This window comes from Spermophilus citellus (genome assembly GCF_964194105.1).
Source record: "Spermophilus citellus genome assembly, contig: SCAFFOLD_180, whole genome shotgun sequence".
Taxonomy (NCBI): Eukaryota; Metazoa; Chordata; class Mammalia; order Rodentia; family Sciuridae; genus Spermophilus; species Spermophilus citellus.
In genome coordinates, this window is record NW_027672918.1 from 326269 (window position 1) to 343548 (window position 17280).

At 38.5% G+C, this 17280-nt stretch overlaps 1 protein-coding gene across 1 annotated transcript in view; it reads right to left on the reverse strand.

Annotated features, from left to right (window-relative positions):
* Positions 1-17280, reverse strand: part of LOC308640361 (SAM and SH3 domain-containing protein 1-like) — a gene marked incomplete at its 5' end in the record, with an annotated part of 89942 nt that overhangs the window by 17235 nt on the left and 55427 nt on the right. The window contains 5 exon segments of the mRNA XM_081312296.1: positions 292-461; positions 1250-1385; positions 2949-3092; positions 4489-4563; positions 9358-9776. Coding sequence (XP_081168422.1) covers positions 292-461; positions 1250-1385; positions 2949-3092; positions 4489-4563; positions 9358-9776 — 944 coding nt within the window.

The following is a 17280-nucleotide window of genomic DNA, read 5'->3' on the forward strand; positions in this document are numbered from 1 at the left end:
GCATGGAGGAGCCATTAGAATTCTAGAGGGCAGCTGGGGACAGGGGACAGAGGACAGGGGCTGGGTAGGAGGTGGGGATAACAGAGTGACTGACACAAGACCCTCTCTGCCTCGACTGCAGGCTGGTTCTCGTTTCATTTTACTACACAGGTGCCCAGGACACCAAGGTGGCCAAGACATCCTCTGGTCTGCACAGCAACATCCCAGGGGTCAGAGGTATGGAGAAAAGAAAGCTTCTCAACGAGACAGAAGGGCCTGGGCTAACTGCCCTGTGCCCAGGGAGAGGCCCACCTTGAGCTTGAGTGAATCTGTGTCATAGGGACTGGGGGTGAAGTCAGTATGCACCCGGGCACGCCCACAGAAGGGGCCCCGGTAGGGTGGCTCCTCATCATCCCCATCTTCTGACTTGACGCTCTCCCTGTTGCTGGTGGAGGAATCGGTGGTGCTGACTGTTTGGCCACCTGGGCAGGAAGAACAGGAAGAGGGAGGGTGAAACTAGATCCCAACGAAGTGAAGCTGAAAGGTCCTCAAGGCTTTGCAGATGCCCAGGAAGAGCGGTCATGTGCTACAGCCTTGGCAGGACCAGAGCAGGAAAGTCCTGAGTTCTCTGGCTGTTCACATCAAGACCCTAGCTGGACAGCGGGCTCAGGACACATCATCCTCATGGCGGGAATCCAAGTGACCTAGAGACTCCCTGCTGGAGGACACTGTAGTGCTAGAAGCAGGCTTTGCCTTTAACACTGTGACTTCTCATATGCACAGCACAGTGAATTTTTATCACATTTACAGATGAGGAAACAGAGTGGTCAAGTCACTTACCCCAGGGTAAGAAAGTGGTGGATTTAAAGCTCCTCTCTCCCCCTTTACCATCTGGCTAACACCAACCACCCCTGGCCCTGCAGCAGCTGAGCAGTATTTATCAGTGATGTTTCTAATTCTCCTCCCTTCCCCAGCCTTCATGTGCTTTTCTTCCAGCTTATTCCTCTCCATTCTCTAGATCCTTCCCCTGAGACGCACTGCCGATGTTCCCCAAACAATATTAATCACTCACTCTTCTGAGTCCCTGCTGTACACCTGATATCAAACAAATGAATCCAAATCCAGGTATTTTGCAGGTCTGGCTCTATAACAACACCCTAAGGGCAGGGACTTGGTCTTACTTATCATTAACTTGCCTGAACTTGAGGTTCAATAAATGTCTGATGTTTTACTGCCAAGAAAATCACCCACAATTACAAACTGGACTTACTCATCGAGCTCTGCCCACTTAGAGAACTCCGAAGACTTTCTACAGATCCTCCGGCTTTGAGCTTGGGTTTGTCCATGTGCTCAGAGTCTGGCTGTACAGAAGCAGGGGAGCTGGGTGGGCCATTGAGGCCTGAGTCCAGAAATGGTTTCAATAAATACAAGTTTCATGAGTGGACAGGTTTTGTTTTGTAATTCTCAGCAATTTGTCAACTCTATCAATCAAATCCATTTTTACATTCATACTAGATTCTATGGTTAATATTCTCTTCCTTTTTAACCTATGTTCTTGCATAATTTTAAAGTTGTAAACCTGGTACTATTTAGTAAGCATTCAAAAATTATTTTTCAAGTAAATATTCAGGTATAAATCTATCTTCCACATAGACAAAATATTTAGATAAAGGCTTAGGGACTCAGCATACTCAATAGTCCAGTAACAGACTGGACTTCAAAAGTAGGTCGAATATAATCCTCTATTATTGCAGAGTATTATCAGAGGACATTTAATCTATTCTGAAGGGAAAGAGATAGATCGAAATGAAGAAAAGAAAGAAAGAAAAAAAGCATTCTCCTTGAAAAACAACTAGGCAGATTCTCATATTCCCATTTATACAAATTATTCAAATTGTCTAAGTAGTTAGCAACTTAACACCCAGATATATAGCGAAATATATGGTTTCGGTATTTAACAAAGTTACTACATTCCAAAAATCACTGGCACTCCCACAGTGAGATCCACGGACACAAACTGAAGATGTACAGGCTCTGAATTCAAGTGGGGGCAGTGGGGGTGGGGATGGGGGCCCACCAATGGGTGCTGAGTAACTCAACAGGAAGATGCTTAGTGTTAAGCTCACTATGTCCACCAGGGGGCATCAGCTGAGCAAAAATCTCTGTACTTCCAGCTGTTCTTTATTGGGTACACAAAGTGTCATTCCCCACCTATTTCAAGCAATCAGTTCATATACAGATACTTTAACAAGCTGCAGAATGAGTACCACAAAGGTTCCATAGTGGGGGCTGGGGTGGTGCTTGGAAATCCAATGGTCAAAATTGCCTCAAGGCCCAGCTCTCGAAGTGGTTTTATTCTTTGAACCATGCAATTAAGACAGACACTGATCATATTTCTGACAGTGAAAATTTTTATAGAGCTAGGAAGAAAATCAATTCTGTGATCTCTTCACGGCTATAGATAGGCCCAGTTAGTAAAAGCACCCCCCCCCTTCTTCCCATGGAAGCCTCACATCTATCAAAGTCCCATAGCCAGGAAGCATTTTCTGAGTTTCCTTTTCCGATTTGCTATGTGTTTCTAGAATAATCTATGCTATGTCTGGAAAGTCTGCTGTCCAGGTACACTTTTTGAGGTTGGATTCTGGTGAGAGAAATTTGTGTTCAAGTTTGCAATGCTTATTACACAAAAGAATCATCTCTTCTTTATGTGGCTGTCTTTCCTCCTCTCTGGAGGCAGAAGGCAGGGCCTGTGTTTCATATTTCCAGCACACTGCACAGTGCATGGACAACCCTAAGTGCTGAATAAATGTTTTGTGAATTGAGTGTCTACGTAAACAAAGCATGGTCCTATGGCAGGTTAGTGACAAGGAATGCACACTTAGCACCATTTAAAAATCTCAGATGGCTCATACTCAGCTTTCCCTGTTTTCAGGAAGACCCAAGGGGCTTTCTGCAGGGTGGCCACATACCTGCTCAGAGACGGAGCTGCTGTATTTTTTAGACATTCTCTTCCTCATTGTTTCTTTCACTGATTTCACTTTTTTCCCAAGAGAGATGCGGGAGGCAGTGGGCGATTTGATGACTTCCTTGTACACAAAGTCTCCTTCTTTACCCTGTGAGACAAAACATAAATACTTTCAGTCTTGGAAAATGGAGCCCAGAAACAGGTTTTACTATCCAAACCATTAATATTCTAGCTTTCAGGAAAACACTGGCATTCCCTTTTTTTCTTATGTTAACTCAATGCTGTTATTTATGTTTTCAATTAGAAATTAAAACCTACTAGGAGGCTTTTGTTTAAAATGGGATGTGAGTCACTTTTTATTTTATTAAATCTTAGTACATTCTTCTCTGATAATGACTTTTTTTCTATCATTTTAAGCACACAGGGGAGCTCCATTTCATCAGTACAGCGGGATTTACATGAACCAATGCCCATGTAATCACAGCAGTGGGGGAGAAGGGAGGGATGACACTATAGGATCATGCTAGGAAAGTGCTAAGGGCACAGTAGAAGCTCAGACACGAGAAATGCAACATCTGATTAGAGTTTTGTCGCAGATGCTCCGTGTGGTCAATGCCTAGGAGTACATAAATTTCCTTCCCTGAACAAATGGGACTGTGACCATCTCTCATTCTCTTTTTTGCATTAGAAAATAAACTTACCCCAAGAAAGAAAAGAAAAATACTTTCTCTCATTTTTTAAGAAAGATTGACTATATAAAAATTATTGGCTTATGAATCAATACAATTGGATATCCAAATAAAATAGTTTTATCTTCCAGGAAATTCTCATTCTGTATCTCACAGATGGGAATTTTAGCTGATAATTGAGCACAACAAATATAAAGCTGACATTTTCATTTCATAGTTTCTTAGCAAACTGTAGGTCAATCTTTAGGGGACAGAATTTTAATGCCACAGTGATGGCGTGGCCCCAGACCATGACCCACGGCATGTTCATGGAGCCAGTAACCTTGGTGCTGAGGTGTTGGGCTTGCTTGGGTGCTAAGAAGACTGGGTTCGTTCTAGGGTACCCCACATCAGAAAGACCTAGGCTAAGTAGAGACCTTGGGGGGCCATGCTGTAAGTCACAGTCAGACTGCTCATTAGAAATGCCATCACCTACTGTCAGAACAGTCATGGGCCCCATTGGGTCTCACTACTTGTGTAGCTGTAGTTCTGTGCACCCGCAACTAGTGTAAAGAAAAGGTTTGTGGGTGCAAATGATGGGACCACAGAAGCCAGACTCATCTGGATTTGTTACTTGAGAAAAACTGGAAGCAAAGTCATTTAAAGAACTGAGCCTCTTTCAGGAAAGCCAGGGAGGCCAGAGGGGGGCGTCATCCCCTCTTCCGTGTGGACAGTGCAGTGTCTTAGAAATGGGTGCAGGAGGGCTTCTTTTCAAACATGCTTTGAGATACTGAGCAAAACCCAGGGTCCACTCTCAAACCCATCAACCACATCATGTGAGATCTAACCCTCGGCTTTCCTCTGGTGTCTACTCACCACGGGATCAGTGGCGTTACTGCCCACATGCAGAGAACGATTTGTCAGGTCAAATCCTCCAAAACTGCAGGTTCTCTGTGAAAAGGAGGGGGCAGGGCAGGATAAACCAGTTATGCTAAGTCAGCTGAGCACCAGCCCACACACGTGCCTTCTGTGGGACATCTCTGAATCACAAATACGGCACAGGATGAAAAGAGGAAACAAGAAATGATGAGGAGAAAAAAAAACACATGATTCATGTCATAAGAGAACTCCACTTACTTTGCCCTTCACACACCCTTGGCCCCCTGCCTGCACCCAAAGTCTAAATCCCCGAAACATGCAAAAGATAATTGGATTTTTTTTAAACAAAAAACTCGCCATAAATTTAGTGCTGTTAGGATTCCCTGATCTCAACATAGAACTTCCCCTTCCAATTCCCTCAACATCAGCCATAAACATCAGTGACAATAAAGGCATATCACTTAGTGGTCCTGGAAAACGGGTCTTTGCTGGGCTACTGGGAGCAGGCTTTCCTAAAAGGCTTGTTTTAAGTTTAAATGCTGAAAAGGGGAAGAGGTTTATGTTTATGGTAGTCCAAACAGGCCAAAATTACTCATCAAGGCTTCCCTGTCCTAGCCAAAAAAGCTGGTAACTTTCCCATCTAACTGCCCAGCTTAATTAATTCTAGCTCCTTTCTCACAGTGGATGAAGCAGAGGCGCACTTGCCCAGAGAGAGAAAGCCCGCTTCGGTGACTGACTTGGACCACACTCTTTAATTTCAACAGGAAAAATGTTGATTTTATAAAAAAAGGTGAAAACTTTATCATCCTTTTTGTTAGTTTCAAACTTCTTGGAACTGGCTTATATTTCAGTGACTTAGTATTTCCAGAAATTAGGTCAAATTTCCGTTGTTTTTCTAGCAAAAGCCACTCAATAACCACTCCAGCTACACCCATCCCCAAACACACTAATTTTTGTTGTAAGTAATGATTTTTTTTTTAAAGCAGTGAACAATAAAAGCTGAATAGTGGATTTGGGCTCCAATATTTTGCATTACCTGTTTCTTAGAAAACTCTAGTTAACAGCTATTAAATGGAAGAAATGAACAGGAAAGTACAATGCATCTTATAAACATTGCCTATTTAATATAAATATATTTTAGCCATTTAAAATTTACTACACTGAGAAAACAGAAGCATCCTGGGAAGAAAAATGACTTGGTTTTTGAAATTGCACAGAGGAAGACCCAAGTTCTGGTCTGGTCACTTACTTGCTATGTGTCCACAGGTCAACTACTAGAACTCTCCAAGCTTTGAATTCTGCATTTAGTGAAATAATCTTTACATCACATATTTGAAGACCCCTAGCACACTGCCTGGCATGAAGCAGACCCTCTATGAATGCTGGTGTCCCTGGTTACTTCATTATGGCCATGCTGAGCACTTGGTAGCCTTTCCTGACTACTGTGATGCTGAAGTTCAGGCTTTGTCAATATCATATCATAAATCATACATAAATCATAGCAATATCATAAATATGCAAATGAAGGGCTGGAGCCCCATTCTGGGCCTTACAATCTGAGAGCTCAATTGTAACACCAGAGCATGCCAGGAACAGGTCACAACAAGAGAGGTAGCTGTTGTGGCATAAGGCAGGGTAGAAAGAGCAAGGCAGTTGAGGATAACTAACATTCAGGATGCCACAGAACAGTTTTTCTTCAGCAGAACCATTGCTGATAAAAAAATCTACTACCAACTTGCTTTCCAGTGATGTAAATTTAATTTTGTTAAATATTAGTCAACCTGATTTCCTTTTTACTCAACTAGACTTCTGTGTAGCTCAAAAAAAGGAGAAAGAACTCTCTGTGCAAAGACAGCCACCAAATCATCCAACTGGGAAGTAGCACCATGATCATTTCTCAAAGCAAATTTTTTAACATTGACTTTCCTTTCTGGTTTATAATGCCACATCAGTTTTCTCATTTTTGCAAAGGCAGCAACTTTACTCAGTTCCTTTCCTGTGAGTCAGGGTTTCACAGACACAGTATGGCGCCCAGATGCCTGATTACTTTATGGCTTTTGCACGTCCCTGCTCTAAATGACATCTGCAACTCTGGAGCCCAGCACGTTATTTCTGATGCATATGAAATAACGGACAAAGAATTCATGTGGAAATGATGACTGCAGTAAATTAGAAGCTCATTTAGGTTTTCTATACACCCGTTGTATGCATTTATGCCTCAAATAAAAAGCTGAAAGAATGGGCTGGATTGCTTCCCCATCAACTAAAATTCCTCCCAGTGATACGCTGAGATATCTGAAACACTGCTGCTCTTATCAATGGAGAACTGACAAAAATATAACAATAAACATTGCTTGAATGAATCTCCAACTTCTTCTAATAAGATCAAGTAGTCCTTGAAGCAGCCCCCTTCAAAAGAGAAAATGAATTGTAAAGAGAATACAGGAAGAAAAATAAAACCATCTTTGACTTTGGCCATCTAAATAAATTTAAGTGATTTTATTTGGCTTATAATCTCTAGTATAGATAATTATAAAACATTGTAGATAGATGCTTGGGATGAGGAGAGCTAGTCAATGGGATGGTCATGCAGTTGAAAACATGTTTTGGAGGCTGAATTTAAAATGGATAAAATTCCCAAATGTCATGCATGTCTGTTCTTCCAAACAAAAACTGAATGACCAAATAAAAAGGAAGACATGTGACCATTTCCAGTGAATACAAAGCATTACCATTTCCCTGAGGTTTCATCAAGCATATATGGCATTTTTGAAAGGCAAAAAAGATCAAGGCTAAAGATTAAAGGAAACTGTGCACTCTGGGAAAAATGAAGGAAGCATATGGCAAGGAGAATGGAAAAGAACATTTCAAATGAAAGAAGCAAAGAAATAAGAATGATCCTTTACAAAAACAAAGCCCCAAGGCTGGGGGTGTAGCCCAACGACAGAGCACCTGCCTAGCATGCACAAGGCTCTGGGTTCCATCTCCTGCAGGAAAAAGAAAAAAAAATACACCTTCTATAGTGAAAACACATATTCTCTCTTACATTCTCTGCATTAAAATGATCCAATAGTTTCTCAAGTTCATAGCATTTTAAAAATACCCAGCTCAGACTGATAATTGGGACAAAGATTACACAGCACCATCTTGGTGGGGGATGCTCAGAGACAAGCTAGCCCCGATGTTCATCCTCAAAGTCAGTGAAAATTGATCGTTGGCCCACAATGTTAATTAACACAAATCTCAGAAATATAACTTCTTGAGAGACAGACCTGATCAAGTTCTATTATTAATCTGGCAATAAATGAGAGGCTCATGAGCAACTCAAGCTGCTCAAACTGGATAAATTCTCAGTACTATATAATTTAAACTCACAAGAGATGAGTCATCAATTAATAAGTGGCTTTGTTCCTTTGAGGTTTTATATAAGTATATATAGAGTAATCACACACACACACACACACACATACACACACAAAAGAATTTTATAAAAGATCTGTGGGTCAGAGTAGACCAGAGGCTGAATGAGTGACAAAAGACAATTCTGTTATTTCAAAACAAAACCAACAAAAACTGTTGCCATAATGGAGAAAGAGCCAGAAGAAAAGCTTTTGGTACAAGACTAATAGTATTAAAAGTGTTGCAAGAAGCATGCAAATGTGAAAAGATAGAAAATAAGATCTAGGAAGAAAGTCAATGCATGTGAGAAGAGTTGGAAAACCCAAGGGTGAGGAAGGATCCAAGATCCTTTCAGAACAGAGAAGGTCATTTTAAGGATGGCATTGACCAATCAGTCTTCATTTTCACAAAAGCAGAACTTGACTGAATGAATTTAAATTACAGTAATCGTCTGGGGAAGAACGTCCTATTCATGAATGTGAAGGAACCCTGGGAAAAGCCACCATCGAAGCATATCCTGCTGTAAAGGTTCTTTCAGACCTTTCAAAGGGGCCCGGAGCCAACAGCCCGGGTGGATTAAGCAAGGTGCCAGAGGACAGCAGTGCCAGTTCCTCCTCCCTCCATGCCATTTCACATGGGTCATTGTGCAAGCTCAATGTGAGGTGGTAATTCCAGGGGAAAAAAAAATATCTATATTTTGAAGTTCAAAATAATTCATGCCCAGAAAATAAATTGTACTAGGTCTCTCTGACCTTTCAGTATTAAACTTGAAAAAACATTTTATTATTTGGACTTGATTCCTCATTATGTACGGAAGAGTCCATGTGGCATGAGAAGGCTTTGCCAAACATCAGTTTCTCTGTTTCACAAGATAAGAATGTTAAATCGACTTGAGTAAAGCAAAAGTGCTCAAATTCATTTTTTCCCCTATTGGATTTCAGAACTCACCACCTGCACCTACAAATAAGAGAGATGGGCTTCATAACGGTTTCCAATCACCAATGGGTGGGCTGTGTTGATGGAAAAATTTCCATGAGCCCGTGCCTATTGTTTTCATGAACTGAAAGAGTCAGCCTGCCTTTCCGAGGGCCAACTGTCCTTGTGTTTTCAATCAGTTTCTTTGAGGTCAAGTGACCATGATGGCTGGGGATCAGGAAGGCCACTCCTACAAGGCAGCCCAGCCCCACCCCTGTACCCTGCAGGCCCTTCTGGGCATCAGCCTCAGGATTGCATTTTAATTAAACATCCAACAGCTTCCCTTGGGCCACAGGAGACATGGAAAGGGAGAAGAAAGTCACGAGGGACCGAGAGCAATTTAGGAACTGGAGGTGATGGAGTGATGGACCCTGAAGGAATGAGGGGAAGAGAAGGGGAAGAAGCCAGTCTCCAGAAAAAGAGAGGCCATACTGCCTGACTGCACCTCACGGAAATGACAAGGCCGTCCTCACGACCATTGTGGAGACTCACAGACTTCTGGTGGATTCGCAAGAGAACCCTTTTAGTACAGCGGTCCACTGTGGCTGCCCACTTGCGCTTGGCCTCCTCCTCCTCCTCCTCCAGCAAGCACCGCCTCAGGTCCTGCTTCTCGGCCTTGCTCAGGGTCCTGTCTGAGGCGGGCCGCACTAGCTGGGTCAGGTTCAGATGGCTGTACAGACTCCGCTCCACCACGTAGGTGACATTGAACTCGCTGACCGAGCTGCGCCCGCGCACCCTTCTGCCAGGGAAGCCGCAGCTGCCGCCCCCTTTGGGCTTCGGCCGGGGCAGCTGCAGGTCGCAGGTGGTGCCGTTCACGCCTTTTCGGGAGGGACGCTGGCAGAGAAAAGCTCTGGAACAGGAATAATTAGTGTCCGCAGCATGGTAGAAACAGGTGCATAGAGGACTTATACCTTGTGTGATACAGGCTAGGGAAGCTTAGAGAGAGTCCCCTTTTTGACTGGTGACTCATATGAGAATCTGGGAAGATGCCAGTAACTTGTCAAACAGGCACATCCTCACTTCAGGTCTAATTCTAGCCAATTCACCTCATTGGAAGTGGAATATGAGAGACCTGCAGAGGTGGAGACTCCCTACCTTAAGAGTAGATTTTTGAAGAAGTTCCTGAGACCCAGACATTCAGCGGAGATTGGCATCTGCCTAGCACCAGGGGCTGTGGATCTAATCTCAAGTACCCTCTCACAGAGTTCGAAAAAATAGCCAAGACTAAATCACAGTTGTTGAACTTCCAATTTAGAACTCAGCTACAGCCCCACTTCTGGGAACACATGATTTGTTTGTACTCCCCAGTCTGACAAATACCATATGGTAAGATGGGAAGCAGAGAGTTACTTCAACCAATTTTGGCTCCGGGACACAACATCTGGGAACTTGCTGAGAAACACAAAGAAGACATCCCCTAGCCATTGGCCCAAATGTTAAGGAACTACCACTTGACCCAGCCATTCCACTCCTCAGTCTATACCTAAAGGATGTAAAAACAGCATACTACAGGGACACAGCCACATCAATGTTTATAGCAGCACAATTCACAATAGCTGAACTGTGGAGCCAAACTAGATGCCCTTCAGTAGATGAATGGATTAAAAAATGTGGTATATATACACAATGGAATACTATTCAGCATTAAAAGAGAATAAAATCATAGCATTTGTAGATAAATGGATGGAGTTGGAGAATATAATGCTAAGTGAAGTTAGCCTATTCCAGAAAACCAAATGCTAAATGTTTTCTCTGATATAAAGAGACTGATTCATAATGGCAATGGGGTAGAGCATGGGAGGATTGAATGAACTTTCCATAGAGCAAAGTGGTAGGAGGGGTAGGGTGGGAGTATGGGGGTAAGGAAGATGATGAAATGAGATGGACATCATTACTCTAAGCACATGTATGAAGACACAAATGGTGTGACAATATTTGTGTATATGAAAATTGTGCTATAAAAAAATGGCACTATAGCATTAGCAATGAACATCTGTTTTTCCCAAAACACTTGACTACTGAGAGAAAACAAACCATTTATTTCTTATTAAGAATTTTTTCCTATTCCTCTGTCTTTTTTAAAATTTAAATATTATAGGTCTCTTATTTTTTTATGTTTTTAAATTTTTCCATTCAACTTGATTGTGTGTATGTATGTTTGTGTGTGTGTATGTGTGTGATTTTGCTACATGAATAGATTTAAGAATATATATCTGTATATTCTCATATATAGAGATATGTATTCATATATTTTTCATTTTAATTGCTTTTTACTTCATCTGTTTATTATTTAGCCTGTTTTTTTACTTTAATGGGATAATATTTTTTGTGGGTTTGTTTTGTTGTTTTATTTTATGTGTTTGTATTCTTATTTATTTTTTTATTCCTTTGTCACTTTCTTTCCCCACTAATAGCCCAATTTTCATGTTTCCTCTTTCTTTATTTTTAAATTTTATTTATATTCCTACTTTATAGCTGTCATTACTTTCTCTCTCCTGCTTAACCTCCTTTGTTCATTTTTTAAAAATATTTCAAACTTTCTCTTGCCTTCTTACGTTATTTTCTCCTCACTTAACTAACTATAATCTACTCTCTGATAGAAATATATGGTTTTGTAATTCCTACCCCATTTATGTAGTGATTATTAATACAGGGGAAAACATAGTTGACACCTGCTAATTAATATTTGAACTACTTCATGATTGTTTATTCTTAGTACTGATAATGAAGCTGATCCTACCATGCTCTTCAGGTGGTAGGTAGTGTAATAGATTTCAAAGCAGACACTGGATATTTATGTTAAGGCTTTAAAATGATTTCTAACAGTATTGATATTACTTTCCTTCCTTTTCTCTCAGAAGAGCTGTGAATTAATTGGGAGATGCAAGTTTATAGGGTACAGAGCCTACTTCTGAATAATACTCAAAAATCAGTCAAATAACAGCAAAACTCACTCCACACACAAAAGGGCCTGACCGGGCCTCAGCAATACTTCAACACATAGATTAGAGGAGAAAAAAACCCTAAACCAACAACAAGGCCCCAAGTAGAAACAAGGAGATGAGGATGTCAAGTTCCGCTGCTGGACATCTATCATACAGCAGAATCAGAAAGAAGTCACACACACAAAAAAGAATTATACACCAAAGGACACACATATAAAAGAAGAAGAGGACTCCATTTTAACAGATGTTCAAGTCCAAGACTTCTGAAAACATACAAAAACAGGCAAACAAATCTTCCCCCAAATTTCATAATCCCCTAACAAAGGAACTGACAGACAGGATCGGAGTAAATCCCAGAGAAAGACTATAAAAACAGATTGTTAAAATGTTCAGTTAACTAAAGGAAGATCTAAAGAACAAAGTAAGAGAGAAAATTCAAGAGATGAAAGACCATTTCAATTAAAAAAAATAGAGATACTGAAAAGAAATCATAACTACAATGATAAACACAATGAAAAAATTTAAAAATTTACTTGACAGCATCATCAACAAATTAGATTGCAGAGTAAATAGAATTTTGGTCCTTGAAGACAGGTTTGAACCTTGAGGATGAGGAATATGAACTTGAGTATTCATTATGCAGTAAAGGAGACAAAGTAAAAGACCATGACCAGAGAGTACAGGAACGTTGGGGCATCATCAAGAAATCAAATTTGAGAGTCACTTGGATAGAAGAAAACATAAAAATAATGGCTTCAGGCATGAAGAATCTCTTCAGTGAGATAATAACACAAAAGGATCCTAACATTAGAAATGACATTAGAAATCCACATATAGGTTTCACATATAATTCCAAATGGACAATATCAAAGAGAAACCTCTCCAAGACACATCATAACAAAAATACCTAACACAGAAAATAATGAAAGAATATTAAAAAGTGCAAAGAAAAAAAAAAGCCATGTCACATTTGGAAAGAAAGCAATAAGGCTCATTTCTGACATCTGTATCAATGAATACTTGGAATGAGATAGTCCAAGCTATCTCATAAAATTTGTCTAGCAAATTGCCATATCCAGCAAAGCTATCTTTTAGAATGGATGAAGGGATAAAAACTTCATATGATAAGAATAAACTAGAATTCATCACTAAGCCAGTACTATATAAAAACAAACAAAAAGAAATATTTAAAGATACACTACACACAGAAGATTTCAATAACAAACCCCAAAATTTCAGATAGATAAAACACTCTAGTAGAGCAACTAAATAAATGAAAATCAAGACTAAAGTAAATATAGGAGACAAATTAAGTGTCAGGAAGTTTCAAACATCTATCTGTAACTACATAAAATGTATTTGGACTCAACTTCTAAACTTAAAGACATAAATTGATGTCTTAAAACATCAGGGACACAGCCACATCAATGTTTATAGTAGCGGCACAATTCACAATAGCTAAACTGTGGAACCAACCTAGATGCCCTTCAATAGATGAATGGATTAAAAAATATGGCATATATACACTATGGAATATTACTCAGCAATAAAAGAGAATAAAATCATGGCATTTGCAGGTAAATGGATGGAGTTAGAGAAGATAATGCTAAGTGAAATTAGCCAATCCCCAAAAACCAAATGCTGAGTGTTTTCTCTGATATAAGGAGGCTGATTCATAGCGGAATAGAAAGGGGGAGCATGGGAGGAATAGACAAACTCTAGATAGGGCAGAGGGATGGGAGGAGAAGGGAGGGGCCATGGGATAATTAATGATGTTTGAATTTGATTCTCATTATTATCCAAAGTACATGTATGAAGATATGAATTGGTGTGAGTATACTATGTATACAACCAGAGATATGAAAAATTGTGCTCTATATATGCAATAAGAATTGTAATGCATTCCGTGTTATATATAAATAAAAAATAATTTAAAATAAAAAAAATAAATTAAAAACAGCATGCAACACTATAATTTTTGCAAGAGAGTCATCTCATAGGCAGATACCAATAGGCTGAAGTAAAAGGATGTAAAATATTCCATGTAAATAGAGTTTAGAAACAAGTAGGAGTAGCAATTCTCATATGTTACTAAGAAGATTTCAAGAAAAATGAATCAAAATATACAATGAAGGCCACTAAGAAGATATACCAATAGTAAATATTTATGCCCCAGATGTTGGTGCACTGAATTACATAAAAAAAATACTTCTTGACACTAAGTACCAGAGAGACCCCAATGTGAAAATATTGCATGATTTTAATACACCCCTTTCACCAATAGGTCATCCAGACACAAAATAACAAAAGATATTTCTGATCTAAATAATACTATAAATCAAATGGACCTAAGGGACATCTGTACAATATTTCACTCCAAAAAGCTGAATTCACTTTCTTCTCAGCAATTCATGGAATATTTCCCCAAACAGACCATATTGTAAGTCATAAGACTTAAAATTAAGTCTTATCAAATGCAAAAATAAATGATTATAAAGTGTATAGGATCACAATGGACTAAATCCAGAAGTCAAAAGGAAAAAAATTATAGAAACCAAAGAAACACATGGAGATTGAAAAAAATATTATTTTAAATGATGAATGGTTCATAGAAGAAATGAGAAAATAAATCAAGAAATCTTTGGAAACAAATGAAAACAGAGATACAATATATCAAAAATAAATAACATGGCATTCTATCTTTCCAATTCGGTTCTTCCTGGGGAGTGGGAAGGAGTCTGTTCTGTTATCCTTCAATAAAGCCTTTTACTTTCTACTCAGACAAACAAACAACAACAACAAAAACCTTATCAATAAAAAACCTGATCAATAAATGGGCAAAACAGAAATTTTTCAAAAGAAGAAATACAAATGGCCAACAAATATAAAAAAAATGTTCAAACAATTCTGGCAATCAGGGCCATGCATAGAAAAAACACAAGGAGACCCTATCTCATAAACAAATAGTATTTGGGTCCTGCTGTAGATTGAAGGGGAACAGATTCTTGCAACATGGGAGTTTTGTAATTTTTTTATGAAGAGATTGCCACTGACAGCCACTTAGATGAGGGAAAGAATAGATCATTAATTACATTTTGGGAAAATCAGATAGGATTTTGGTTTATTTTGCATATGTGTGACTTTTACCCCAAATATTGAAAAGCATTATTAGATATCTTCTGCATATTCACATCTTAAGAATGCTTAAAGACTGAATTCTTGCATTACCACATCCCATTGCTGAGATACACACACTTGGCTTACACATGAACCTTCAGTTGCTTTAGAAACTTCATAAAAATATTATAAAGATATAAATTTTAAAAAAATAAAGGCCAAACTAATCTTTTGGGAATTATTAGAAAGGTTACAGAAACCATATATAATAAAAAATTCATGTTTTTTTTTCACACCTGACATAAAAATGCAATGTAAAGAAAAAATAATGATGTGTGAAAGAAAATGAAATGTCACTAGAGAAGGACATTCTAAAAAGATCATAAGTCTCCTGTTGGAAGGGAAATTAAAGCAGGAGAGGAGTATTCATCTATGATTCCTTTGAGTTTTCCAGAGCACAAATAGGCCAAATAAACCAATTTTGAAAAATGAGATTTAATTAATTAATACACTGGGGCTTGAAAGTTGTCTTTGAAAAATAGAAGTTCTCTATATAACAGATGGTAAATTTATGGAACTCATTGTCACAAGAGAGTATATGTTAAAATATTAATAAATGGAAGAAAATGCTATAAAAATTAAAAAAACAAAATCATGTTTTTATCAATGATGGTTACTTCGTTTTATTAAGACAGGAGGTTGGATTTAAAGTTACTGGAACTGGTATTATGGGCAGCAGAAATGTCCTGAGATGTTTTCTTTCTGGTCTTCAACTGAACTCAGAGTGACTGAAACCCTCTTTCCACCCAGAGCAACAACACTACAATGTCATGTTACAGCCTAAATAACCTCTTGAAAATCACCAGGGAAATAAAATTCCTTTATCAGAGGAAAAAATAAATATTTTTGAGAAACTTGGATTTTATGAAGACATTAAATATTTTATGGCAGTTTAATTTCAAAGTGTAAATTTGAAGACTACAAACCACCATCATTTTAAGTGACAATATAATGAAAAGCAATCAAAAAACTTAAGAAGTCACATCATTTAAAAAGTGCCATCTGATACAAAAATGTACACAAAATGTAGAAGCATCTTTTTGACTAACATGTTCTCTTTGAAGAGTTACCTTTTTTTCTAAAGGACTAACTTCAGAATCAAGTTGTAATCTTTCTGCTAATAGTCATTTACACAAAGTTTCACTGTAGATAATTCATATAAATTAAAATGTTCTGAGAGCATTTCTGTCTGTGATTAACCTTTAGCACATGTCCAATAACACAATATACTTTGATAGCATATATTATCTTTTACATCTCTTTTTTGTTATAATGGTATTTATGACTATGTGGAATATATCACTACTATCATATATGGATTATAAAAATACTCCCTAATTTTGTAGTGTGTCTTTTCTGTTCAGAATGCCAACAGTGGTAGTAAAATGAATAATATTATGTTTAGCATTCATGAAGTAGAACAATTAATAAAATATATGAGAAAATATATTTGATATCAAAATGTGTCATGAATAAACCTTATGATATGTATGGTTTTAAAATGTGATTGTTGCATTATATTTTAATTATAGAAACAAAGGTTGTTTTTTTCTTATTTATCTTTTTACTTATTCCACTGTGTGTGTGTGTGCATGTGTGTGTGATGCTGGTGGTGGTACCCAGGATCTTGAATCTGCTAGGCAGGTGCTCTACCACTGAGCTATGCCCCCAGCCATTTGTATTCGTTGTTCATAGCATTTCTTTTTGGCTATTCTTAATTTGAGCAAGGTTTTAATCAACATTGTCCTGGAATATTCATTACTATCTTGGTTGCCTTTTAAAAGGCATTTCTATCATGATTACCATATTGACTCTATTCCGCAAAGGTTTATTTTTTCTTACGTCTGTTTTGCAGTTCTCTTTATTTAGCAACTCCTGGAATGCAATGCTTTTAAACTGCATTTTGACCTACAGAACATTCACATGTGAATTAGAAGACTCATTCCCTGAATGATTTAATAATTATCAATATGACATCTTACCACCTCCACCTCCTTACTTCAGCATGCATTTTCCACAAATGAGAACATTAGGACATCCACCCACATAACTACTATACAACCATAAAACAAGCAATTGGACTTTACATTTTCATCTTATCTTTGTCCTTCATCCATAACCCACTACTTCAGAATAATCTGCTGCATGTGGATTCTCCCTTTAGTTACCTTCAAGAAAGACAGTGCCTTAACCTTCCCCTGCCTATATGAGGTTGACCCCATTAAAGACAAAAGGATGTTTTGCAGAATGTGACTTATCTGGGTTTGTCAGGCATTTCCTTGTGACTACCCTT